Consider the following 26,131-nt stretch of genomic DNA (forward strand, 5'->3'; position numbering starts at 1 on the left):
CAAGAAAGTCATAGGTTAGTATGTTGTCCAAAATCACCCAAAAAGGTCATACTATAGTATGTCGTCCAAAATCACTCAAAAAAGGCATACTTTAGTATGTCTTCCAAAATGTGACAAAAAAGTCATAGGTTAGTTTGTCGTCCAAAATCAGTCAAAAAAGTCATACTATAGTATGTCGTTCAAAATCAGTCAAAAAATTCATAGTATAGTATGTCGTCCAAAATCACTAAAAAAAAGATTTTGTATGTCGTACAAAATCAGTATAAAAATTCATACTTTAGTATGTCATCCAAAATCACTAAAAAAAATCATGCTATAGTGGGTTGTCCAAAATCTGTCAAAAAAGTGTTACTATAGTGTGTTGTCCAAAATCAGTCAAAAAAGTCATACTATATTATGTCGTCCAAAATCAGTCAAAAGTCATACTATAGTATGTCTTCCAAAATCAGTCAAAAAGTCATACTATAGTATGTCGTCCAAAATCAGTCAAAAAGTCATACTATAGTATGTCGTCCAAAATCACTAAAAGAAGTCATAATATAGTATGTCGTCCAAAATCACTAAAAAAGTCATACTATAGTATGTCGTCCAAAACTCAACAAAATGTCATGTCGTTCAAATGTCATAGTTTTATATGTATAAAATACAACAACAGAACACCTCAAATTAAAATAGGCACTATACAGTCCAACCCATGTTCTTTTCTAACTTATCCATCACGTTGTTCCAAAGAAAGACTTCCAGTATTTCCAGTGACCATAAGATGCATTTCATCAGAAATGACAAAGTTTGTGGAAATACTACCCATCCCTGAGCACAATTATGAATCATCTCTTTGTTTGTTTTGCAAATATTAATCTCTTTATCCTCCTGTGTTCTTGGACATCGTACAGACATTTGACAAGAAAGCTGCGCAAAGGCTTTGGCACAATGTCAGGACAATGGATTAGGTATGTATAAAACATGACTACTTAAGTGAACCACTAAAAATACCTGAACCTCGAGTGGAATTCTTTTGATGAGTGAATGGCTCTACAGGCAGACTGAGGCAGGTTTCACCGCAGGTTTTTATAGACTGACACTCCTGAAACTGTCATATTAAATTCCCCTCATGATCCTCTTGATGTTGGTCGGTCCTTGCCAACGAAAACATGTTTCTCGTATTATCCACCCATTTCATCTTCACACTCCTGTCTCAGCCAAATCTTTTCTCCGTCTGTTTTTGTCGTCACGTCATATTAATATAAATCTCCATCGTCGTTAGACACCCTTATGTAACTGGAAATTGAAGTTTGTGCTGCACGCGCCAAAGTCCACAGAGAAAACCAATGATTTTACGTCCCATCACACAGGAGTTGTTGCTGCCTCCATCCCATCCTATACTGTCTAAAATGTGATATCTTGCGGCTTTGGTGTTTTCAGTTAGTTAGACCAGTAGCTCCCAGCTGCCCAACGTTTCTTAATGTCACAGGGTCAGTGTAGGTTTTCTTTTCGTGTCATATTATGTATAATGTGTAATAATGCATGGATATTTATTTTTTTCGGGGGCACAGGAGTTTCTTTTATTTGTCTGGTGTGAGGAATAAACAGCCCTGGCCTCCAAAGATCATTTAATGAGTGCCAAATGGCAATACCTCATACAACGACACATCAGAAAAAACTTGAACTATGCCTCTGAGCCTTTTCTTCTGCAGGGCTGGATTTTTACGATACCATTCTCTCTTGCCTGTTAACCCTGAAATGACCACAGTAACTGCCCGGCTGAGCGGTGGATCTTGTAAATGTCTCCATGTTTTAAGGCCATACCTCAAGAGGTGATCAGTTCATATTATCCACATACCAACGTGGACAATGACTGTTTTTTCCCACACTGACGCTGTCTGTGAATATATCGGCTCCTACTGATGCAATGTGAGCCAACATGCCTCAAACAACCTTTTCATGTATGAGGTTGTCACGCCTGCCAAGGTCTGAAGTGCCACGGGGAGCTTTAACAAATGATCCAAGCATGCCAAGTTCAACAAGGCTTCATACCTGAAATCCTTTCTTGGAAGCACTCACCTGCCCTGGGACTTTCTCTGCAGCCTTGGCTTCTCTTTCAAAAAGCGTGACCTTGAGTTCAGCTCAGTCAAAGAGTTTGCACTCAAGGACATACAGCGGTGAGTGAGAAACTCAGTCAAGGGAAAAAGACGACTCTGGTGAACAGACGATTGGTGGACAGGTACCTGGCTGCAGTGTAGATTGATTGATTTGGCAAAAGGATTGTAGATAATGGCCAATGTGACAGCCAATTCATCACATCGTACAGAGCAGAAATGAAAGAAAGACAAACGAAAGTGACACAATACTGTCAGTTACTCACTCCTCCTGTTTAGCCACCTGTGCATTCACCATCTTTTCTGTATGAAACAGTCTGAATTTGAGGTGACATTGGCATGTAGTTGTAGACAGAGGCGAACCTAGACTGGCTTGGGCCCCAGGCAAAGAAGCTAATTGGGGCCCCTTCACTATCCCAGCCCACCCTGATCACCTGTGCACCCTCATGCTGCGTTCAAACCAGGAAGATGAATTTTTTGTTTACTCACAAAGTCAATGCATGTCAATGCCTCGCCATTCGCTCCAATGCTTGAGTTCAACGTCGGCGAAGAATTCGCGCTGACGCGATGCCGGTAAAGTTCCCTGGATGATGCCACGTACTAGCCGGCGTCCAGACTCTGCTCAAAACGGAGGAGAAAATGATGGATGTGATGGTACATAACAAATCTACAAATCTGACACAAATGCTACAATGACATCGTTATCGATACAAACTCTATCGATAAAAAGTGTGATGGCACGCAAAGTTCAGCTTTTGCCGGGAGCCTCCGTGTTTTTTTGACACCGTGCTAATGATGTCAGCACTTGCCCTTCAGGTAATTCTACAGTTTACCTGAGATATTCACACTCAACCAAACATAAATTAAATCCTTTCTGTTGCTTCTTGCAGCATAGAGAAGATATATTTTGTGCAATGACGTGAAACTTGACTTTGATGGGGTTTTTTCCAGGGCCGGTCCAAGCCTCTATGGGGCCCGAAGCTGCGGGAGTATATTAGTAGTATATTATTTATGCCAATGTAACACCATAAATTGCATTAGTTATAGCTGTAAAATCACAACACAAGAGTGGTGCCACTGAACATGAATTAAACAAGTGAACCCGTTAAATGACTTTAAACTGAGGGTTAGCTGAATTGCTGTTTAATTCTGGTCATTAGTTTGAGGTATCTCATTCTTTAATACTTTTAACTCGTCAATGGTCCTGCTAACTTCTAACAACTGTTACATCTCACTTATACCGTCTAATATTGAGCTTTCCCAACATTAACCAGTGTTTTTTGGGGATCATGCCGGAGCTACGAGGCTGTGGCACATTTCCTGGCCACCATCGGCAGCTTTCATGTCCGGACTGTGGCAGGAAGCTTCTGGTGTTGTTGTTGTGTGGCTGTGTTGTTTTAACACAGCACTGTCTGCAGACAGTGTGCAACAACAGCCAGCATGAGCAGCAGCAGAACTCAGGCTCACTACTCCACACACACACACATCCCATTCACTGTCTCGTCATGTGCAGAGTGGTCTTTGTATACTATGTGCTGTACAGGGCCGGCTCTACCTAATTTTGTGCCCTAGGCGAGATTGCTCTCCGGTGCCCCCCCCAAACTCAAATGACATGGGCGCCGGTCAAGTGAACAAAAAAATAAAACATTTTGGGGAAAAAGCGACTGTTCAGTAGGTGTGGGTGATGTTTATAATTATAAATTATATTACAATATTCCATAATGCTATCGCAATAATGACATTGGCGACCGTATTTCACAACATTTTTGACAACGTGATTCACTGTGGACATTTACGAGTGATACAAACGGCTTAACGACACGCGCAGTGTTTACTCTTCGCAGTGGTAATTTGACAGGTGGGGGTTCTTCCAATGTGTGTTTTCCTTAAGGTTGTGGGTTGATTAGTACGTTTTTGTGCGGCACATCTCAGGCATTATTCGTGATTTATGTGAGGAGCGGGGCGTGAGGCCTTCGCTGCCGCTGTCTGCATGAATTATGGGAGCAGCTAATAAGTTGAGTTTCTCATACCAACATCCTCCAGGTAGAGTTACTCGCAGCCACCTAGTTTTCCCAAACTGCCACAAGGATTAAATTTCGAACATCCTAAATAATTGCTTTTCTCTCGCTCCCTCTCTGCTTGGACCATATATCAGTAGCCCTCCTCAGCACACGCATCAGTCTTCATAAACCTTTGTGTTTTTGCACGCAGTGGATGAGCGTAAGAAAGGATGTCATCCATCTTTGTTTGTCTGGTCAGCTTCAGATGGTCAGAGGTCTCACACTCTGTGACCTCCCCGATGTGCTTAATGTCACATTATGATGAGTTGGTCCATGTGTTGTTTTTATTTCTAGAATGGTTTTGCATCCAAAAAGATGTTTCTCAGTGTGAACTACACATCGTTCCAGAGCAAATCAAACACTGCGATAACATTGTGGAATATTGTGATATCATTAAGTGTGTACATATTTAATCGCCTATAATCACTTAAGGACTTATATTCACTGTAATGTGATGACAGGTTGGCGTTTACCCATCTGTTATGTGTGATATTGGTGGTGTGACCCCTTTTTATGTTGCTTTCAAAATAAAAGCAGGACATTTTTCATTGTTTACCCCCCTCCGCCCCCCCAAACATTCAGAAATGTCGTCCTACTCCTGGTGACATCATGAAATCAGCAAATGACAAACATGAGACAACTCAATCTGTGACAAAAAAAAAAGAACCACACGTGGCATCTTTTCGGCCACAAACCTTTATTGTGAAGGGAGAAGTGTGTCTTGTTCTTCTCTACAGTGCTGCTGCTGCTGCTGGTGGGACCATCAGTGCTTCTGTTTGACAGTGGAAGCAGCATCAACTCAGCACTCAGGTACGTCACTCATCTTTTACATGATACTGCATATAATTATTATCAGATGTTATCACTGTAGCGATGAAAAAAAAACTCCCCAAACTGTCTGTCCTTTCAATTAACTTTAACATTTGCAAGCTCACTATTGTTATTATTAGTTAGCAGTTAAGTATTAATTGCATACGTAAAGTGATAATTAAGGGATAGTGTGGATAAATTGTGGATGTGTGTGTGTGTGCATTTTGATAACATTGAATGAATCAGAAAATGATGGGAAAGGTAAAATAAAAAGCCCAAATCTAATCAAACAACTTTATCATATTGGTTTACGGCTGAATGGTTTTGGGGGGAAAATACGTAATTGAGACCTTTCTGACAGATATTGGGAGATGTGTCCATCAAATCTCCCAATATCTTGTTGTCACATTGTGGCGCCCAAATATTAGGGCTGGGCAATCATTTATCAACATTATACTGTCTATTGTAATGTAATATTCAAACACAAACACATGAACACATAATTACTGTGAATATTTCACCTTTATCATTTTAGTGTTGGTCATTTTTTGGCCGATAACTAGGGTTTAAAAGCAGAATGAATTTTTTGACACTTTTTTTCTGATTTGAAAATGTCAATTATGATAAAGTTCTTGGCTTTATTGTCCAGCCACACCTAATTCAATTGAATGAATTGTCAACCGTTTTGATAATCAATTATTAAAAGAAGCTTTTTTGATTTTCACCTTCTTAAATGTGAATAGTTTCTGGTTGTGTTGCTCCATTTGGCAAAGAAATCGTCAATCAAACTATAAAAATGTTGGTTTGTGGACAAAAACAAGACACCTGAGAACTTAATTTTTGGACCAAACAACTACTCGATATCCAAAAAATAATGGACAGATTGATCGATTATGAAAACATGACCGTGATGAATCATTTGTGACTGGCATTTTGGCCAAAATTGAGTAGCAGTAATACACTAATTGAGTATTATTATTATATTATTTAAGTCATAAAATAGCAACGATGTATCATTAGAGATTAAGGCGACATATTAAATTGCGATGAATAGATAAATACATTTGTAGAGTGCAAACTGTATTTTAACACAATGGGATGGGGACAACTCGCTGCCAGTGTCTGAACCTAAAAAGTAGGAAAAACGAGCACCTATAGAAAGAGAAGAGCAGATAGATAACAGCTGTATCAAGTTATAGGTTTAGACAGGACATAAAAGTCATGACATGTTTATAGTACTACAATTATACTTTTAATCATAGCATAATAATGATGATAATTCTACTACTACCGCTTACGATGATAATAATACTAATAATAATAATATTATTCTCACAATCTCGGATCTGGATCCTGCAGCTTGCAAGGGGAGTGGAGCGTTGCTGTGTCTGGTTCCTGCAGTGATCACCCTCGTGTGATTTACCACTGATTCTCCACATTTGGACAGGCTGTGTAACCGGACTGAAGATGACCATGCTGCGGTCACAGTTTGGACTAAAGGTGCTCATTGTCATTTTGACGCTGACAAACTCAACCACGTGCCAAAGCAGAAAGAAGAAAGGACAGAGAGAGGACAACTATGTCATCAAGAGTGAAGCCAAAAGTAAGTACAGGTGTATTCTATGTTGAAATTCCTTGATCCACTGCTGGTGCTAACAGTTTCTGCTTCCGCGTTGTTTGTTGTCCAGCCCTGATCTGCCCAGTGGAGATCATGTTCATCGTGGACAGTTCGGAGAAGGCCAAAGCTCAGCTGTTTGAGCGACAGAAGGTGTTCCTCCTACGATTTAGCACCAAGCTGGCACAGCTCCACTCCGCTGGCTGGCGTCTGCGTCTTCGCCTGGCTGCTCTGCAGTACAGCAGCACCGTTTCAGTGGAGCACAACTTCAGAGACTGGCAGGACGTGGATGTGTTCCAGAGCCGCGTGGCAGCCATGAGCTTCATCGGCCACGGTACCTACTCCGCCTATGCCATCACCAACGCCACCCAGGTGTTCAGCCGCGAGACATCCCCCAGCAGCCTCAGGGTGGCGCTGTTGATGACGGACGGAACGGACCACCCCCGCAGCCCCAGTGCTGTGAGAGCTGCCGCCGAGGCCAAACGACACAGCATCACGTTGTTTGTCATCAGGCTGTCCAGCCCGACCAAGGACGGACCTATGAGTACGAAGCTGCGGTCCATCGCCAGCGCTCCACCACAGCAGCACGTCCTCGGCCTCACTGACAGTCAGCTGGATGAGCGACTCTTCAGTGAACTGGTCAGTTTGCGTGAGATCAAGCTGACGTTAACGGTCAATAAACAAATTCACAAGAAAACACTGAGATGATACAGCAACCATGCAACCAAACAGATAACATGAGTACATATATCATGTTGTGCATTATGCTGTCATCAAACTAGGTCTGTGATTGTTTTGATTGAGAGACCCCCTACTGGCAGAAATCACATAAGGGGCGTTCAATTGCCTGTTTTTTGTCCTCACAAGTGGTGTTTGAAATTTATTTCCATTTTACAGATTGCAGAGTTGCGATTTTCCAGTAACCATATTTTTAAGTGTTTGGTAAATTGACAGTTGACAGTTCACGCATTGCACTTGGTAGTGTCTTCCAGGTTTGAGATGATCGAAAGGAAAATGAATGTAAATGTGTACATCAGGACACAGAGATGCAGGTCAGACCTGGCATCTAACAGATGCTTTTGCACAATCGGATGTTAAACTCACGTTTATCGAGTCACTGTGGACAGATGTTAATGCCAGGTATGAATGAGGCCATACCTGGCATATGACTTTATCCAATTGTAGACACATTCACCAACATTTCCAGGAACTTTTATTACCAGGAACTCATTTACCTGGAGAAAAGAATTCCCGTTAATCTGTGTGGTTTGCGTTTCCACTGCACCTCAAAGGTTCCCTGAAAATGACACTCGGTTGTTTTGTGCCGCTCAAAAGAGACTGGACCTCGTTGTCTGTCCACTGTGTCGTACGTCCTTTTCTAATGCTCCATATTTTTGAAATGAGCGATGAATACGTTCTTCTGTCATTATTTTTGCACGCAGTAGAAAATGTGGCTGTTTAGTGTGAATTTGAAATTGTTGTGTTCTTTTTTCCCCTATTTCTTGCAGAACACCATAGTGAAAACTAGGGTAAGTCATACTTTTATTTAGAATGCATTTATAAAGAATATGACCACTAAAACTATTTTTATTTTACCTCTTTTTATCGAATAAGCGCATTGTTGACTTTGGCTCATATTTGCTTCATTTCAGTGTCCACACCCAAAGTCCTTCCTGTGCGAAAAGGGGGAGAGGGGTTACCCTGGATATCCAGTGAGTCATTTCATGTTGGTCTGCATCATTATGTGCTGCTAATACGATTTACTGTGTGGCAGCATCTTATTCAGTCAGTATAGTGCGGGTCTCTGCTCACCAATGTCACAAAAGAACACAACTAGCTGCCATGACGCAAAAGTGTTGATTTTCTCAATGGACTGGAGCTTCAGACTTGAATTTCAAGTCATAAAAGGCTGTCGAACAGTGAGATAAAATGCTAATTATATTGTTACGACATTGTTGACTAAAGTAGGCATATATATTATATTTTAAGTGGCTTAAATCACTTCTTCCTTGCGTCCATATCTCAGGCAGGTTCCCGGCGAAGTCAGTGCTGTGACTGTGATTATTTTCTTAATTGATTAACCTGTGGACAATCATTTTTTCCTTTAATCAAGTATTTGTTTCGTCCATAAAATGGCAAAAAAAAAAGAAAAATGTCAATCGGTCTTTCCCAAACTGCAATATCATGACGTTCTCAGCTGTTGTGTAAAAAATAAATCAGAAAGCTTGTTTTAATTACCAAAAAAAAAAAAAACAGTGTCACACAGTGACATGTTGTCCCTGCTCAGTCAGGCTCTCTCCTAACCTCTGCTCCCATGTTGGTAGGTTCTGCCAATAGGTGTATCTGACCTCCACCAAAAGCAAAAAGCATCAAAAAGCATCTCCGAAGCGTTTCCCACAGTGCAAGTGTAGCAGGTGGTGAGAGATCAAAGCTTAAGCTTTGAGCAAACACGCCGTCCACGTTGATCTGAGAATCTGTGGTGGTAGTTCAGGCTATATTCAGACAGGTCACAGCAAGAATAGCCTGTCTCACCTTTGCCTATACATACACACTGAGCCCAAACTAAAGAGAGGGCCCCAAATAATCTCCCTTTACTTTTATCTAGGGGACACCAGGGGAACAAGGGTCTGGTGGAGCGCTTGGTCCAAAGGGATCTCATGTAAGTCACTATTGTCTCCATAATCCAGGACTGGAAACTGACAGAATCCATGCGGTGTTGTTTGATGTACTGTTCTGTCTGGGGTCGGTCACTGTAGGGGGAACCCGGTATGAATGGACGTCCAGGACTGGAGGGCCTTGAGGTGAGCATTAAATGTTTTGTGGTTTATCAAACAGTCCTAAAGTGATTGCAGCTCCTGCCTTGTAACCTAAACATTTGTTCTGTCCTAAAATCACTTGATTTCAATCACAAGGCTAATATTTGGCAGATTATACCTCACCTATTCTTTTTTATTTGTTTGTCTTTAAATATGTCAGTCAACCCCATAAAATGCTCTTGTCATAAAGTGATTGCAGCTCCTACCTTGTGATGTAAAGTTTTTATTTTGCCCCCAAATCACTTGATTTTATTCTAGAGGCTAATATTTGACTGATTATACCTCACCCACAAAATGTATATTCCCACTTGTCAAAAAGAGATTGCAATTCCTACCTTATAACCTAAACAGTTTTCTGCCCTAAAATCACTTGATTCAATTGTGGGGCTAATATTTGGCAGATTATACCTCACCTATCATTGTTTGAATAACTTTTTAATGTCAATTTTTATTATGCCTCAAAATAACTTGATTTCATTCACAAGGCTAATATTTGATAGATTATACCCCACCCTGTCCTTTGTACTATTTGGAATACACTTAAAGGGCCAGTGTAACCCATTAAATGGATTTCATTCCGCACCAACCCCCTGCTTAGTCGCTGCGCTCCAAAACCATTACGCTGAAACAATATACTGGCTAGATCCAGGATTGCATGAAGGGATGTGTGTGACATAATTTACCAGCGTTCCATACACAGGTGGGTGTGTGGGTGGGTGTGATCAAGCAAATGGCAGGAAAACTAAACAAAAAAATAATTAAGAGTAGGGCGGAGGTAACAGAGCAAAGATACTAAACCAAAACAAGAACAAACAAGTCAAACAAAACCCTATAATTGACATTATGCTTGTCTGAAGTTTGTAAAAGTCTAAATCATTCAATCTTTTTCTTTGTAAAGGGTAAACCTGGCAGCAAAGGGGAAAAGGTACGTACCTGTTTCAGCACTACACGCAAAGTTACAAATGTGTAATATGACATACAACCATTCATGGGAACTTTGCATGTCATAATAACTCCTCTTGATATAAACTCAATGAAATGGCATTACCATGGCCCAAAACATGGGCATGGACATTATAATGTGAATATTTATTACTTTATTATTACATTTCACATTACGAATAGAGGATTTGTATTTTCTTGTTTTGATGAGAGAAGTGCCATAAATATCCTAATAAAAACATGTCCAGATGACTTTTGGGCCACTGTTGAGTCATGAAGATGCCACTACACAAACCTGCATGTCCACTGGCCGTTTTGATTTTTCTAGGGAGAACAGGGTGAATGTGGTGCCTCTGGAAAAAAAGGAGAAAAGGTAGGTTATTTTTTATTTTATTTTTTTTTAAATGTATTTATTTATTTATTTATTTATTAATTATGGTGACTATCGCTATGACCATGTACCATGTAAATGTAGTGATGTTGTTTTAAGCATTACCTGCATTACCTTACAGGGAACTGACGGACTCCCTGGCCCTGGAGGCACCAGAGGAGAGAAGGTACAGCTTTTCACCACTTGCATTATACAGAGCATATTTACATGGTTAGGCCATATGGTGATAGTCTGTGTCACACACACAAACATGTTTTTATATCTTAGTGAGGACATATATTCCCTAGCCCTTTACCCTTACCCTAACCTTAACCATCACATGGCTTACGCATGCCTTACCCTTACCCTAAAAACCAGGTTAATCCTGAAAGAGTTGTGGAACGATAGGTTTTCAAGTTTATTGGAACTATTGGAAGTACTCACACACATACAGAGCCTCCATATTACAGTAATCAAACAATTACCTTCATAACTTCATATCGGTGTGTGGTTGAATTCTACGATCCCCATGTAGCCCTCATGTCTGCAATGAAGCAGTCAGTGCTCCAGACACATACTAACACACACAAGCACACACAGTCCGTCTCCTGGTCTGCACTTGTGGAATGTGAGTGGTGGATTAGGTCTCATCCCTGTTCCTAATGTAGCCTTTCTTTTGCTGGGAATGCAATGATTGTAGTCCATGTTGTCGCAGAGGATTAGGATTTGAGGACCGCGTTGTCCATTCCCTCTCTCCTTAAATGTGTGTCGCTCCCTGCAGCATCAGTAAAACAACAGAGACCACATATCAGATTCCCATGAGACTTTGTGACCATTTCCCATGAAATGCACCTTCACTGCCAGTGGTCCTTTGAATGGAGTTGACCGGTCATGAAAAGCCAGGCTTCAAGACTCACAACTGAGGGTCGGCATTCTACCTGTGCAGCACTTGTCAGCCAGATGTTGGAAAATGCATCACAGCCCAGTGACTACAACTGTTCTTCCATGCATCCAAACCACCATGGTCAATGTGCTCTATTTACCTAATCCCCATATTATTATATTTCTGGGCAGTGAGAGGAAAGCAGAGAACCCGGAGAAAACCCACGCACACATGGGGAGAACATGCAACTCGATGCAGAAAGGCCCTTGTTCTGACCAGGTCTTGGTCTGATCCATACAGTTGAATAGATTGACATTAAAATTAGGAATAACACATTCAAAAGTGTGTCAAAAGTTTCAGAATTCCAAACCAATTCAGAGGTAGAGGCGTCTTTGCTTCAAAAGTCACATTTGACACATAATGTGTGCCATTGTGCCATAAAAACGTGGGTTCATCTCCAACAATTACCAGGGAAATGTCTAAAATATTGTTATTTAACACAGGAGTCTGGTGTATTTAGCGACAGCACCGCTGATCCCGAGTGCAACACAAACCCTGCCACTGTATTTCAGTCCAGTGACTGTGTCCGACGGAGTCTGTGCTCCGGTCATGGAGGAAGTACTGAACAAATCTTTTTAATTAACTGAATCTAATGATTCCATTACACTGAGAACAACTGCTTTGCAAGTCACATGTTTGTGTGAGTCACGTGTAAAACAAAGTCACGGCTGACACGGGAGACTGCTGTGACTTTGTTTTACATATTTACAGTGTTTAGGGTTAATTATTGCATGCTAAACCACAAAGATTATGATGAATTTGATTGAATTTGATTGTGCTGGACAAACTCCCTCTCTAATTAAATGTAATTACTTACATACTACACATACAGTACAAACCACAGAAACCACACGGTGCTCATTGTTTTGTCCTTTGTTGATACTTTATATGTTGACTTGTGGTCCCTTGTAGCCAAGTTCAAACAAGGCTAAGTAATATAAAACATTTTCCCAGAGTATGCCAGGATTGAGTAACAAAGATTCCATCCATTTTACCTGAGGTCCCTGAGCATCAGTTTGACATAAAAAAAACACCAAAACATCTCTCCTAAAGAAAAAAAAACAATTAACAAGAAAGACCATAACATAATTATACACTACCAGTATTTACACATTTACTTGCTCTTGTTGTGTTCCTGTTCAGGGAGCCATGGGAACACCTGGAGAGCAAGGTCCAGAGGGGCCATCAGGCTCTAAAGTAAGAACATACTATAAAATGGGTTTACACTTTAAAGCCACAGAAGCATGTATTTCACTTCATGCAACATTTTTTTACAGGGAGAGCGAGGACCAAGGGGTGCACCTGGACCTCCAGGGGATGCAGGAGTTGGGTTCCCTGGTCCCAAGGTGAGACAAGATACCTTGATGATATGACACTAAGTAGAACTGAATTCACCAACAAAAAAAACAAAACATGTGTGAGTATAAAAAGCGAAAAGATTGATGGATCTGCAGAGATATTACCTGCCCGTTTCTTGACTCTGGATGTATTCAAGTCCTGGATGGTTGGGAGTTGAACACCAATGATTCTCTCTGCAGTCCTGATTCAGTCGGTTTCTATCCTGTTTGGTGGCTGATCCAAACCAAACGATGATGGAGGAGCAGAGAACAGACTGAACTATTGCTGTGTAGAACTGGATCAGCAGCTCCAGGTTGTACATCCTGAGCTGACGCAGGAAGTGCAGCCTCTGCTGGGCCTTTTTGACTATGGAGTCAATGTTTGGTGCCCACTGCTGCTGACACATACACCCGTCTCCTGGCTCGCGTCATTTGGGTCCTCCGGTACCTCCTGTACAGTTAACAGGCAGGACATCACATTCTGTTGTACATTTGCCCTTTTGTCAGCGGGCAGCATCCACAACTGGTTGAATTTCGGAATGTTGCGACTTTGTGGAGTGGTGTGCAAAACTGGTACGCATGCCATTGACGCACGGCTGCCAGCTGTTTAGTATCGTTGGCATTTTGCTGGCAGTGATGTCTGAGTCGTTCTGCCCATAGCAGCACAAGATGCAGAGTGGGATATTTGTCCCCCTCCAGTTCATGCTGAGCATCATAAAAGGGCTCCAAAAATGACACTAATATGCCCAAAGTGTCTGGGATTTCGCACGCAGCTGTGTCAGGTCTGCCCCTGTCCATCAAGCAGACAGCCAGATTTACTCTTCACCACACGTGAACAGCGATGATTCACAACATATATATTTTTACATATAATTTACAAACTGCAAGAAATGTGTTTTATGAGCAGGAAAAAGGAAGCCCGAGGCTCGACCCGACTCATTTGCAGATTTCTTTGGACCAAACCCGACTGGGTTTGGGCCAGCCCATTGAGAACTCTAATAGCTTCATATACTGGGACATGGGACCCTGAACTATATGGGGAGTCCCAATGGTACTACTAAAACCATCACCTCTTTCTTCTTTTCCATAAAATGTAAAAGGTTAAGAGCCACCCATGCCTTTGTGTCATCAAGACTCAAGCAACAGTTGGGTGGAACATGCCCCCTTTTTGTAGAACCACAAAGAACAGAGGGAAAAAGAAAAGAGGGCCTAAAACTGGGCCCTGTTGGTCTCCGCACACATCATTACTCTCTTTTTTTACAGGGCGACAGAGGAACCCAGGGGAGACCAGGACCACCTGGACCCATCGGTGTGGGTGAACCAGGGATGACAGTGAGTGAGACTACAGGGACCACCCTGGTAGATTTTTAAAAATCACATTTTTATTCCTATCCAGGTGTACATACAAACCCACATAAATTATACAAAGAATAAATAAATAGTTGATTAAACATGTAAATACAAATTAGGAAATAACATTTTCTGGACTGGATATTTTTCGTCTTGTAATAAGTTCCGGTAGGCTGTTTCCTGAGAGGAGCACTGTTGTCCCTCCAGAGTTTGAAGTTCCCAAAGACATTTTAAGGTCTTTATGTAACACAACTTCAACATCCAGAATCCTCCTGTGTGCTTAGTGACTCTTCTGAGTCTGATAGGCCAGACTTACCTTTGGTAGCAGTTGGGTTTATGAGTTTCTTTCAAAGTAAAACAATTTAATACTATAAGTAGCATAGTTAACCAGGTGTTTACTAGCTTTTCAAAATCTAAACAACTTTGTGTGTGGTGACGGGTTTAGGGTTCATCGGGGCCACCAGGGATACAAGGATCTCCAGGGTTTCCTGGTGAGGGTCTGCCAGGACCCAAGGTAAATCACAGAACAGGCTTGTTGTAAACAACTATAAATTATTCCTTCCTCTATCTAACAGAAAACACATTGTAACTGTAACTGCAGACTGCTCTGGTGACCTGCTGTCGTTTGTCTGTGTTTCTGACAGGGTGACAGGGGCTATGAGGGGCCTAAGGGCGGCCGCGGACTTCCAGGGTTGGGGTACAAAGGTGATAAGGTATGGTTCAAACCTAACTGTAGCTGTTGTCATAGACTCATGTATACTGCAAGCCTGTCAACCTGTAAAGAATTGTGAAAAATTGACTTCTCACCCATCTGTCTGACCCCCAGGGGAACACAGGAGCTCCTGGGCTGCCAGGTTTGGTTGGGTTTCCAGGGCCAAGCAACCAAGGAGAAAAGGCAATGCAAATGAGGAAGATAGGAATTTGTTTCTCTTATTTATCCTGTGGTTAGTAAATTCAAATTTTTCCTTCTTACTTTAGGGGGACCAAGGGCCTGCTGGGCCCTCTGGACCTAGGGGACCTCCTGGATTGGGTATAGTTGGACCAAAGGTTAGTAGCTAAGGAACAGTGACTGACAGTGTGGCTTTGATATAATTCAAAATAATTGTTGATATGCTAAACAAGCATCAAGTTATCTGTTACATTCATGAAAAATGTCAGAGTCGAGTCAGGGGCTTGTGTCGTTTCTCAGGGTGACCAGGGTTTCCCTGGAGACCCTGGACCGCCGGGAGAGTGGGGTCTTGGTGACACAGGATCAAAGGTAGGAGAACTCTGGTCATCTCTAATACAGCATGTTTAAAGGGGAACAGAATGGATCACATGATTTGAATGTATGTGTGTGTGGTTTGTCCAGGGAGAGCCAGGACCGAATGGGACCGCTGGGATACCTGGTATTCCTGGTGAGGATGGACTTCCCGGGCCCAAGGTTAGTTCCTGTCACTTTTAGAATGGACTTTCTGCAGAAGTTCTGCTGCTAGTCTACAAATCACTAAATGGTTCAAGTCTAGAATACATTAATGACAAATTATTAAAAGAATATACACCTCATAATAATAATAGTAATTAATAGTACTAGTAATTAATCAATTAAACGTGCTATGCAAATAAAGCTGCTTTGCCATTCAAAAGGACTTCACTATTCAAAACACGTAGTAACACTCACTTGCTTGTGAGGCAGTAGAAGGTGTAATTTTGTGTAATGACGTGATCCTGCATGTGTTGTTTCATTTAAGGGAGAGACAGGGTTGCAAGGTCTGCGAGGCCTCGAGGGAACACCTGGGAATGGTATTCCTGGAGAAAAGGTAATATTTAATTCCCAACAGTGCAGCACTGTAGTATAGTTCCAACTTCTTGTAGGGTATCCTAATTGCTGTTTGCAATGTATGTCTTTCCATGTACTATCAAATTCTGTTTAAATAGAAGAGTAGGTAGGTACATATTTGCATGTGTGTCATTGACTTAAACTTCAACTGACCCCTGCTTTCCCTGCAGTCTTGTCTTCTTTCTCTCTAAAATAGTCAGAAATATTATTTGTTTTACTGTGCAGCTCTGTTATAATGGGAAATACAATCAAGAAATGTAATTGCTCTACATTTACATTTACCATTAAACAGAGGTGTGACAATGTGTATGTGTTCTTCAACAGGGAGATAGAGGTGATCGTGGGCCAAGAGGACTTCCAGGGCCTCCTGGCCTGATTGGCCCTGCTGGAGCTAAGGTTTGTTGAATAAACTCATTTGTTTAATAAACTTACTCAAGTATGGTCATGTTTGCCTGAGGTGGGGAATCCAGATCTCCTGTGAGCTGTTGCTGTAACAAGACTGATTAAATGAAATGATGTTTTAATGATCCGGTTGTTCAGGGGGAACCTGGGAGCCGAGGAATGATGGGCCAACCTGGACCTGCTGGGCAAGGCCTTCCTGGATCAAAGGTGACGTTTTCCATAAAACCCGATTCATGCTGTGTCGCTCAACACTTGTGACTCGACAAAAATTAAATCAACCAACGTTTTCAGTAGCAAAAGCAAAGGTTTGCGGTCATGTGACTTTTAATTGTCATACTTTTAATTTTTCATGTTTCCTTTCTAAATTGAGTTGTTGTCCATTTGTCCACATAACAGGGGGATCCTGGGACTGTGGGACCATATGGACCCATGGGAGAACCTGGAATTGGAATTATTGGGTCAAAGGTAAAACAAACACATTACAAAACTTCAATTTTAATACAATACATGTATATTACTACATTTAGACTATCAAGAAATGTCCTAATTTTGTAACAGAACTCGTACTGCTCTTATGTTTCCTTTTTAGGGTAATAAAGGAAATTCTGGGCCTGTGGGACAACCAGGGATAAAGGGAGAGGGCATCCCAGGACCACCAGTAAGAATGAATAATTATAATTATTCTTGTCTCCAGTATAAGATCAAAAAGATTATAAATGAGCCTCTTGTTGATGATCATCAGGGTCTTCCTGGCTTACCAGGAGTGCAAGGAGATACAGGCCCTGAAGGGAAAGGCTTACCTGGATCTAAGGTGAGACAACAGTTCTTATTTTTATGTTGTGTTTTATTTAACCTTTATTTAACAAGGGAAAAGGTCCATTCAGATAAAGAACCTCTTTTTAAAGGGAGATGTTGCCAATGTTGTTAGCAGCACAAATGAGACATCATGACACACACACAAAGGGTGAAAAGTGGGGTAAACCCTGGACGGGTCACCAGTCCATTGCAGGGCCAGCACACAGGGATGAACAGTATTCCAAATAACCTCTGCATGTTTTTGGACTGTGGAAGGAATTTGGACTATACCCTGGGCGGACTACACATCGGAAAACCTTAAAACTCCACACCTCAGAAAGAAAGAACCTCAGTCGAACCCATCATTTGAACCGTTGTAGTGACGCAATAGTGCTACCCACTGAGTCGGTGCCTATAAAAAATCACATGGGACCTGTAACGTTGAAATAAATAAATACATAGATGAATAAATAAACATTTTAGGATATGAATTTTATATCCAAGTTTCCAGCTTATGTGAGGACATTTGGAACAGTAAGCAAAAGACAGTCCTGAGAATGCAGAGAGTATTTGTCAGTACATATTTTTTCCAACATACCCTTTGGCTATCTCAAAGTAATGAATCAGAGCTTTACAAGTGAACAGACTGGATTATCTAGCCACCAGATCAGGCCAGGTTTGTGCCAGCTTTGTCACACGTAGTGGAAGTATATTGTTTGTTTAAAGGATGTTGACAATAATCTGTCAATAAGCTGCACGGTACAGTGCACCTGTCACAGTTGATGTCTGTATTAAAGACTCACACCTATAACAGTGGAACAAATATATGACCGACTGTAACTACGTTGAATGGCAGACGCTTTTACGCAAAGCGACTTACAAGGGAATTGAGTACAACCTGCCGGGGGTTGAGTTGAACTTGCGACCATGTCTTTGGCACACAGGGTACTGGTCTCAACCTCTGAGCCACTCCAGTTGGCAGCAAAACTGGTTCTGCTGTCTCAGCAAACACATCTGATAAGGAGGCTGTTGTTGCCAACTTCATGATCTCGCACCAGAGCCAAACATGATTATGAGAAGAGACCTCCAGCAGCTCTTTGTTAGTACTTTGTTATACATCCATGGGTGATGCCTCTTGGAAATGGGAAATGCCGCTAGTGCTGCTGCTTTGTCTGAAGCAAAAGTAAAACTTTACTGCATAGATGATTTACTGTATATCCCCAATACATTTTTTGCTGTGTTTGTCAGGGTGACCGGGGGCTACGGGGGCTCCCAGGCCCACCAGGTCCTCCTGGAATTGGACTTTATGGACCTAAGGTCAGTGACCATACAGTAAGAGGGAGAGGAGCAATTTCTGTTTTCATTTCCTCTACATATCACAATGATACTGTCCATACATCCTGACATTTGCTGTAATGTATTGCATTCTAAGGGTTCTATAGGACAGCCAGGTCCCCCAGGCCTCCTTGGACTTCCAGGAGAGGGCATCCAGGGACCAAAGGTGGGCAAGTAAAACACTTGCTAGTGAAGTGTCAGTATAGCCAATGGAAACACATATATTCCTGAGATCAACCAATCAATCAATGGTGTTTCGACCAGTGGACAGGGTGTTAAGATAAATGTATATGCTGATACCCTTGTCTCTCTTACCAATTTCTTGTCTTTAATGATAGGGTGAGTCTGGGTTTCGAGGGCCAATGGGCCCTCGGGGGTTGCCAGGAGACGGCCTCCCAGGGGAGAAGGTACAGACAATACAGCTACTACATGTGCTAACGTTAGCAGGTTTTCTCATGTACAGTCTTAGATTATCAATGTCCACACAGGGTGACAGAGGCATCCCTGGAGGCCAGGGAAAGAAAGGAGACAAGGGAGTTTATGGAGAACCTGGTTCTACTGGACCAAAGGTAAGACACTATGTTTTGTTTAAAACTCAAACTGCTTCCTGGTTCATATGACAATTTCCTACACCAAATGAAAGACAAAACAAATAACTATTTCATGTCTTTGAAAGAGACCATTTGTTCCTTAAACCTATCATTATAAATTTAAAACCAATTACCCCATGTCTTGGCAAAGAAAAAACAACGCCATTTATTATATTTGTCCCTTGTAAATCAAGGAACTTTTCTAACTGCAATAAAAGAATCTAGCCAAATCATTGTTTTTAGTCTTCCTAATCTGAGTTTAATTACAGGGCAGACCTGGAGGGAAGGGTGAACCAGGGCTGACAGTGAGTACAGTAATTGAAACATGTGACAATGAGATGTATATTTGAAAATTTAAAAAAAAATTTTTTACTGTTCACAGAGAGAGGAGGTCATCAGAATAATAAGAGAAATCTGTGGTAAATCACATGTTTTACTTTTAACTTTTCCCATAATAATCACAACTTAGTAGAATCGCTGTGCGATATAAAACAGATATAAAATGTGTTGGGAAAGAAAAGGTAAAATAGTAATGCAAAGACACTTTTTCCTGTGTTTCTGTTGGTTTTGTTTGTTGTCCAGGCTGTGGTCTGAAGTGCAGAGAGGCACCTCTGGAGCTGGTGTTTGTCATAGATAGCTCTGAGAGTGTGGGACCAGACAACTTTGAGCTGGTGAAGGACTTTGTCAATGCTCTTATTGACCAGCTGTCGGTAAGCGGAGAGACTACCCGAATAGGTGTGGTCCTCTACAGCCAGGTAAACATGGTGGTGGTGAGTCTGCAGCAAACGTTAAGCCAAGATGAAATCACGGCTGCCATTCAGACGATGCCCTACTTGGGTGAAGGCACCCTCACCGGCAGTGCCATCCATCAAGCTAGTGAGCTGTTCCAAGCCTCGCGGCCCGGTGTGAGGAAGGTGGCCTTGGTTTTAACAAATGGGCAGGCTGACCCCCAAGACCTCAGACATTTTCAAGAGACAGCCTTGGATGCACATGCTCAGGGGGTTGAGATGATTGTTGTGGGAGTCATTAACAAGACCGACCTTCTGTATGATGACTTCCAGCAAGAGATCAATGTTATTGCATCTGAACCTGCTGAGGAGCATATCTACCTTGTAGATGACTTCAGGACACTTCCCAGTAAGTACACTTTTGGAAGATAATTATATTTGTTCTAGATAAAAGAATCTTTTATTGGGTGTGCCAATAGCTGAATGGTGATATGCTTTCAGCAGCTGGTCACCAGTTTTACTAGTCGGCCTTTACTGCATGCCTCTCCCCTTAATTCCTATGTCCTCCTCACTGTCAAACATAGATAGATAGCCTTTATTCCCAAAGGGAGAAATGCATTTTCACCATGCAAAACCACATGAAGACAGCGAACATATAACACACACACACACGCAGTTTTTTTTTTTTATTGTTTTTTTCATTACACAGTTGTTGAATAAACTCATAAGTATCGTAAGGTTTGCTAGAGGTGGGAAATCCAGATCTTCTGTGAGCTGTTGCTGAAACAAGACTGATTAAATGAACCAATAATCTGCCAATAATCTGTGCTGATTGTTATTGGTATTGGTCATAGAAAACCCCATATCAATAATGTTATGCTTTTTACCTGTTTTATAACATAAGTAGTACTTTTCCTGAGGAGTTCTTGGTCTTGGTCACTGCTTTATGGTCTTCTTCAGTACAACGTGATGTCATTTTGAAAGTGATGAACCCATTTAGGCCACATGGTTGGTCTAGTGGTTAGCACTCTTGCCTCTGCAGCAAGAAGACCCGGGTTTGCATCTGGTTACAATGTGCATGGGTTTTCTCTGTCCAAAAACATGGAGATTTTGTGGATTAGGCAAATTGGACACTCTCAATTGACAGAGTGGATGTTTGCTTGTCTCTATGTGGTCCTGTGAAGGACTGGCGACCCGTCCATGGTGTACGCTGCCTTTCGCCCTACGGCACCAGTGGATAAAGTGATAGTTGAGTGGCAGCATCACCACATGGATAGTCAGCTGCAAAAAACAGGACCTTTTGGCAGTGTAAGGGGTGGGGAGTGTAACCAATAATGAAGAAAATAATTATAGAATAGGTGCAGGTTCTGAGTGATAGCGGGGGAGAGCGTGCTGTCGGTGACGCTTATGAACAGAGGGCAAAACAATAGATGCCAGTGCACACAATCATTTATTCACAGTTATTCTTTTCAGGTGTCAACAATACAAGGATAAAACTCTTTAAATGCAAGATAACTGCATTAATGTCCATTAAAAGAGAAGTCTCTGTGTGTGTGTCAGTCTTTGTTTGTGTTCAGTGTAATGATGGCTTGTGGGTAAAAGCTGTTTCTGAGTCGAAGAGGTGATGTGCTGAGTGGGAACTGTCTTCTGTGATTGCCTCAGCTCTGCACTTTTCTTCTTCTCAAGCTTCTACCTCTCTTTCAAATATGGTATCCTCTGGTTTCAGTAAACTAAAATAGTGCTGGACAAACTGCAAAATTTAAGTTCACCAAAATGGGTCATGCCACAGACGGCTGACATAAACTGTATATACTTTTTGTTTTGTCAATGTCATGACATGAGAGCCAAGCTATTAAACTGCCAATATCTTTTAAAAAACACCACTGTAAAAACTTTTTTGAATGTCTCTAACCATGATTGAACTCTTATTATGTCTTTTTTTTTCCTGATGCAGCTCTGGAAGGCACAATACTGAGTCAGATTTGTGGGCAGGGTGACACAACAAACTTTCTACCAAACTCGGTCTATCGAGCTGTGGAAACCCACCCAGATGTTCCAGGGGACAGCGGCTCCAAAGAGTTTCCAGAGGAGGAAGACACACACGTAAGGCTGCTTTTGTGTAACACCTATTGTGAAATATAGTCATCTCAAGTCTGCAGGTCTGAACCTGGCTTTGGAGAAGTAAATTAAACAAGAAAAAACAAGGAAATCTCATTGGGAAGAACACGTTCAGAATCTTCCATGAAAGCAGTAAAATCCCACACCTTTTCCGGCTGCACCAAGCCCATGCATGGAGAAATCTAGACTGGCAAGGGACAGATTTTATGTTCTGAAAGAGTTAATGGATGACAGAGAGACACTTCATCACCATGCAACTATGTGTGATGCTTCCACTATTCAAACAATGTGATGTTTGCCTTCATACCTTTTCAGTTATAGTCAGATAAAATCCTTTTTCGTTGTCACGCAGCAGAAGTTTGTAGTTCCTTTTGTGGCATGGATCCAAAACAAAAAGATCCACAGTGCCAGAACTGGCAAGGCAGACCTGCTCAGTCTTTGACTTTGAGGGTGTGTCAATTACCCCCTAGACAGACGAGCTAGGGGCCGTACTATGGGCTGTAAAATATTAATTAGGGTTATCAGACTACCTGGAGTTCGACACATTCTTGGTCAGTGTTTGATGTTATTGCAGTCTCGCTGTGTCCACATAAAGATTATTCAGTTTTTACTGATACATGGAGCAAAGAAACAAGCTGAACAACATGTTCATTCATTCATTTCTTAAACAGGTCGCCAGGCAATCAACCATTCCCTCTCACATTCACTTAGTTAATCAGTTATCAGGTTGGCGATTCATTTACTATCCATCTATCCGCCACTTTATCCTCCGATTGATAATTAATTTATCGTTGCAGCCCTAGTAAAGACACTGCTTGTGTTGCGAGTATGAACCCTCTAACCTGTTAAGGTGGTTGCCAAAATGACAACATTGTATGTAACAAATGTAACAATAAACACAGATGGATCGCGTGCTGTTTGTTGCATTAAATTCTGTGAACTCTGCCCCCATATTTAACTGCTTCTCTCATTATTCTTCAAAATTCAGTACACAGTTCAGTGTTGTGTGTCCACATGACTTGATTTCAAAATAAAACTTTTATTTTGTAGTAATAAAGATGGTTAAGGGAAATGTATCAGAGTAAAAGTAAGAAGTTGTTATAAATGTATTATTATTATTATTTTATTAATAATAATGATAATAATAATAATAATAATAATATACTGCTTGAGTTTACAAAACCCAATCATGTGCTCACAAAACCAATAAAATATGTGCCTGTGCGCATGCTCAACAATATGGCACAAATACAATGCCACATCCATCAACATGAATAACAATAAACAAATTAACATTAAGGGCAAATACTGAAATGTCCTACTATAGCTACTACACAAAAGTAAAGTATCACTGCGCTAAACTCCTCCTCTTCTTTCCAGCATGAACTCACAATGGATGCAATAACATCTCCGACTCTGCAGTCCCCTGAATCCAGGTGGCCTGAAGAGGACCTGGTTGATACCACACTGTTGCTGGAGCCCTGGAGCAGGCGTTCAAACATCACATTGCGTTCAAACGGTGCCGGAGAGAAGCAGGGCGTAGTGACGATCTCCACGGTGGGTCCACAGAATCCATCTGACTGGCTGCATGAGGCAAAGAGCGCACAGGCTCCGGTGAGCCCTCCACCCCCTCCACCCCCGACGGACTCACCGGTGCCAGGTAAATAAGCAGGACACGTGCAGATAAACACCAGTGACAACTGCACAGCCACAATTGGATACCATCTATAATAGATGGTGCATGGTCTGTATTTATATAGCGCTTTTCTAGTCAAAGCTGCTTTACACTACAGTTTTGCCTGTGTTCACCCACTCACACTTTCATACCCATTCACACCCATTCAGGAGATAGGAGTCACACCAAATATTTTTATAAACAACATGAAAATTTTAATAAACGAGCTAGACATTATACAGTTTGTGAGTGCCGGGTATAATCTGCATTCAAATGTAGTTTAGAACGGTCATATGCGTGTTTCCTTTTCCTTTGTGGCACAAAATTAAAATAAAGAGGACACGTCATAGTTAATAAAAAACAATTGCGAGATAAAAGGATTACAAGCATTTATAAGTTCTGTACGTCATCACACGACAGGAAACTTGCATAGAACATCCCCACTTTCAAAATCATGAGTATTACGAATCTTTTCTTTTTTCACACCTTTAATTTTTTTTAAATCATTTCCTGCAGTTAAAAAAACTTTCTTTGCCGGGAAACTGATGTTTGTCAACCGCTCACACCCTGCACGAAAGCAATGTGTCGCTCATGCAGAAACTGTTTGTCTGTGTGCGTGTAGGGAGAAATATGCGAGGATCTCACCTGTGACTCAGGAGTTGTTAATCCACTGCTGCCGCTAACACTATTTTCAAATGTGTAGTATTGCAGTAATTAAGCCAGGAATCTGATGCCCTACCTGTGTGTAGGCAACATCACTCGCAGTGGCATCCATTGAGCCATTGTCTATTGTCAGTGTTGATAATGTGCCAGTACATCATACAATCACAACCTAAACAAGCGTTGCCAAACATGTTGGGGAGTGCAGCAGTTCCCTGCCCTCACTGTCTCAGTCACAGAGCAAACTCAGTTTTTTTGGAGTTTGCTCATTTGCGCAGGGTGCCATGTTGCGTTGAGGCCATGGTTACGGTCGACTTTTTTGTTCATCTTGGTCTATAACATCTCCCTACCAAGTTTGGGGAAATTCGGTGGAACGTAATTTATGCCAAAGTCATAGGGCACTTCCTGTTCCGTGGCCAATGGTCTAAAAATCGCCAAAATGCCAAGGGTTGCCATGGCCACGACACTTTGAATCTGCAAAACCTGGGTCAACATTTCCTGGAAAAATTAAATGATAACTTATGGCATGGAAGTGCAAAAAAACAACAACAACTGTCTAGTGGAGAAGCGTCATAGCACGTGAAACATGTTAATGATCTTGCCAAAAAAGTGATGGATTCCAGAAATGGGTTCAGGCCACTGAGGGTTTTGTGTTTTAGCAAAGCCGGGAAAAAAACTGTAACCCAAGCTAAACAGTTCACTCTGTTTCCTTCCTGTCCTTTCAGCTGAAGGCTGCAGTCAGCCTCTGGACCCAGGTTCCTGTCGGGAGTACATAGTCAGGTGGTACTACGACCCTGAGGCCAACACCTGTGCTCAGTTCTGGTACGGCAGCTGCGAGGGTAACGAAAACAACTTTGAGTCTGAAGCCAACTGCAGGGATTCCTGCATCTACACATAGCAGACTGCATTGGGGGGAAAAGGAACATCATAAAGGAACAGAGTGGACTTGAGGACGCAGGTGTTTGGACGGAGCTCGCAGGACTAGCAGCTGCTGCTCTGACAGAAGAAGAAGATGGAGAGCTGATGTGGAGCTCCTCGATGTCTCTTTAGCTACTTTCACTGTGCAGCGGCTGAACTAATGCACACATTATCTGTCTATTCATTTTGGAGCAGTGAGACTAGGGTCATACTTTCTGCACTCTCGTGTCTGCTGAGGACCCTACGCGGACGTCTGAGCAGCCCACAGTTTGGTGGCGTTGCCTTGTTTTGGACAAAAAGACAATGTAGGAGATGGTAACCATGAATGCTGGCTGGAGATTTAGTGAGGAGTTCCACTGGTGGTAAAGACACAGAGATTTGGGGCAAACTCCCGGCTAGAAATGGTTGCACGTGTGCAACGCTAAACTGAAGCTGACCCTCCTTTTAGCACGAGCATGTGCCAAATGCACGGCAGAGCTCTGCAGACACGGACTGCAGAAAGTATGACCCAGGCTTTTCACCTGCAGAGGACGTAAAAATGTTGACAGAACCATGGAAATGATGGGTTTGGGACTTTCCATATTAATAAACAAACAATCCACCTTGTTATTATCTTTAAGATGACCCTTATTAATCACACGGTGTGTGTGTGTGTGTGTGTGTGTCATCACGTTAGCAGCGACAGTTTACCTGTGCGTCATCGATGCAGGAGGATTTCAGCTCACTGGCTGACAAAATCACAACTTACATTT

The 26,131-nt window shown here is 41.8% G+C and overlaps 1 protein-coding gene across 3 annotated transcripts; it reads left to right on the forward strand.

The window, feature by feature from the left end:
- The first annotated feature begins 4,927 nt into the window (after window positions 1–4,927).
- On the forward strand, window positions 4,928–25,998 carry col28a1a (collagen, type XXVIII, alpha 1a). Of its 3 annotated transcripts, none has more exons than XM_044052948.1 (35): window positions 4,928–4,966; window positions 6,414–6,569; window positions 6,655–7,220; window positions 8,090–8,110; window positions 8,234–8,293; window positions 9,187–9,240; window positions 9,338–9,382; window positions 10,296–10,322; window positions 10,668–10,712; window positions 10,852–10,896; window positions 12,796–12,849; window positions 12,930–12,998; window positions 14,253–14,321; window positions 14,785–14,853; window positions 14,984–15,052; window positions 15,166–15,234; window positions 15,318–15,386; window positions 15,529–15,597; window positions 15,691–15,762; window positions 16,070–16,138; window positions 16,483–16,554; window positions 16,699–16,767; window positions 16,957–17,025; window positions 17,150–17,218; window positions 17,303–17,371; window positions 18,604–18,672; window positions 18,788–18,856; window positions 19,029–19,097; window positions 19,179–19,259; window positions 19,550–19,585; window positions 19,663–19,699; window positions 19,863–20,417; window positions 21,963–22,111; window positions 23,507–23,786; window positions 25,187–25,998. In XM_044052948.1, exons 2-35 carry the CDS (start codon window positions 6,434–6,436, stop codon window positions 25,357–25,359), a joined length of 3,543 nt encoding a protein of 1,180 aa, XP_043908883.1. In that variant the 5' UTR covers window positions 4,928–4,966; window positions 6,414–6,433; the 3' UTR covers window positions 25,360–25,998. The 3 variants fall into 3 exon arrangements, with proteins under 3 accessions (XP_043908883.1, XP_043908882.1, XP_043908884.1); XM_044052947.1 differs by having other exon boundaries at window positions 4,931–4,966; window positions 6,326–6,569; XM_044052949.1 differs by having other exon boundaries at window positions 4,931–4,966; window positions 6,326–6,569; window positions 23,549–23,786.
- Window positions 25,999–26,131: the final 133 nt, after the last annotated feature.

The sequence above is a fragment of the Solea senegalensis genome, linkage group LG20 (assembly GCF_019176455.1).
Source record: "Solea senegalensis isolate Sse05_10M linkage group LG20, IFAPA_SoseM_1, whole genome shotgun sequence".
NCBI lineage: Eukaryota > Metazoa > Chordata > Actinopteri > Pleuronectiformes > Soleidae > Solea > Solea senegalensis.

Bases quoted from the DNA above. Each gene is read 5' to 3' on its own strand.
- col28a1a (XM_044052948.1), top strand. From the start codon at position 6,434: ATGACCATGCTGCGGTCACAGTTTGGACTAAAGGTGCTCATTGTCATT. The intron at 12,850-12,929 runs GTAAGAACATAC...ATTTTTTTACAG, and splicing joins AGGGGCCATCAGGCTCTAAA to GGAGAGCGAGGACCAAGGGG. The intron at 17,372-18,603 runs GTGAGACAACAG...TGTGTTTGTCAG, and splicing joins AAGGCTTACCTGGATCTAAG to GGTGACCGGGGGCTACGGGG.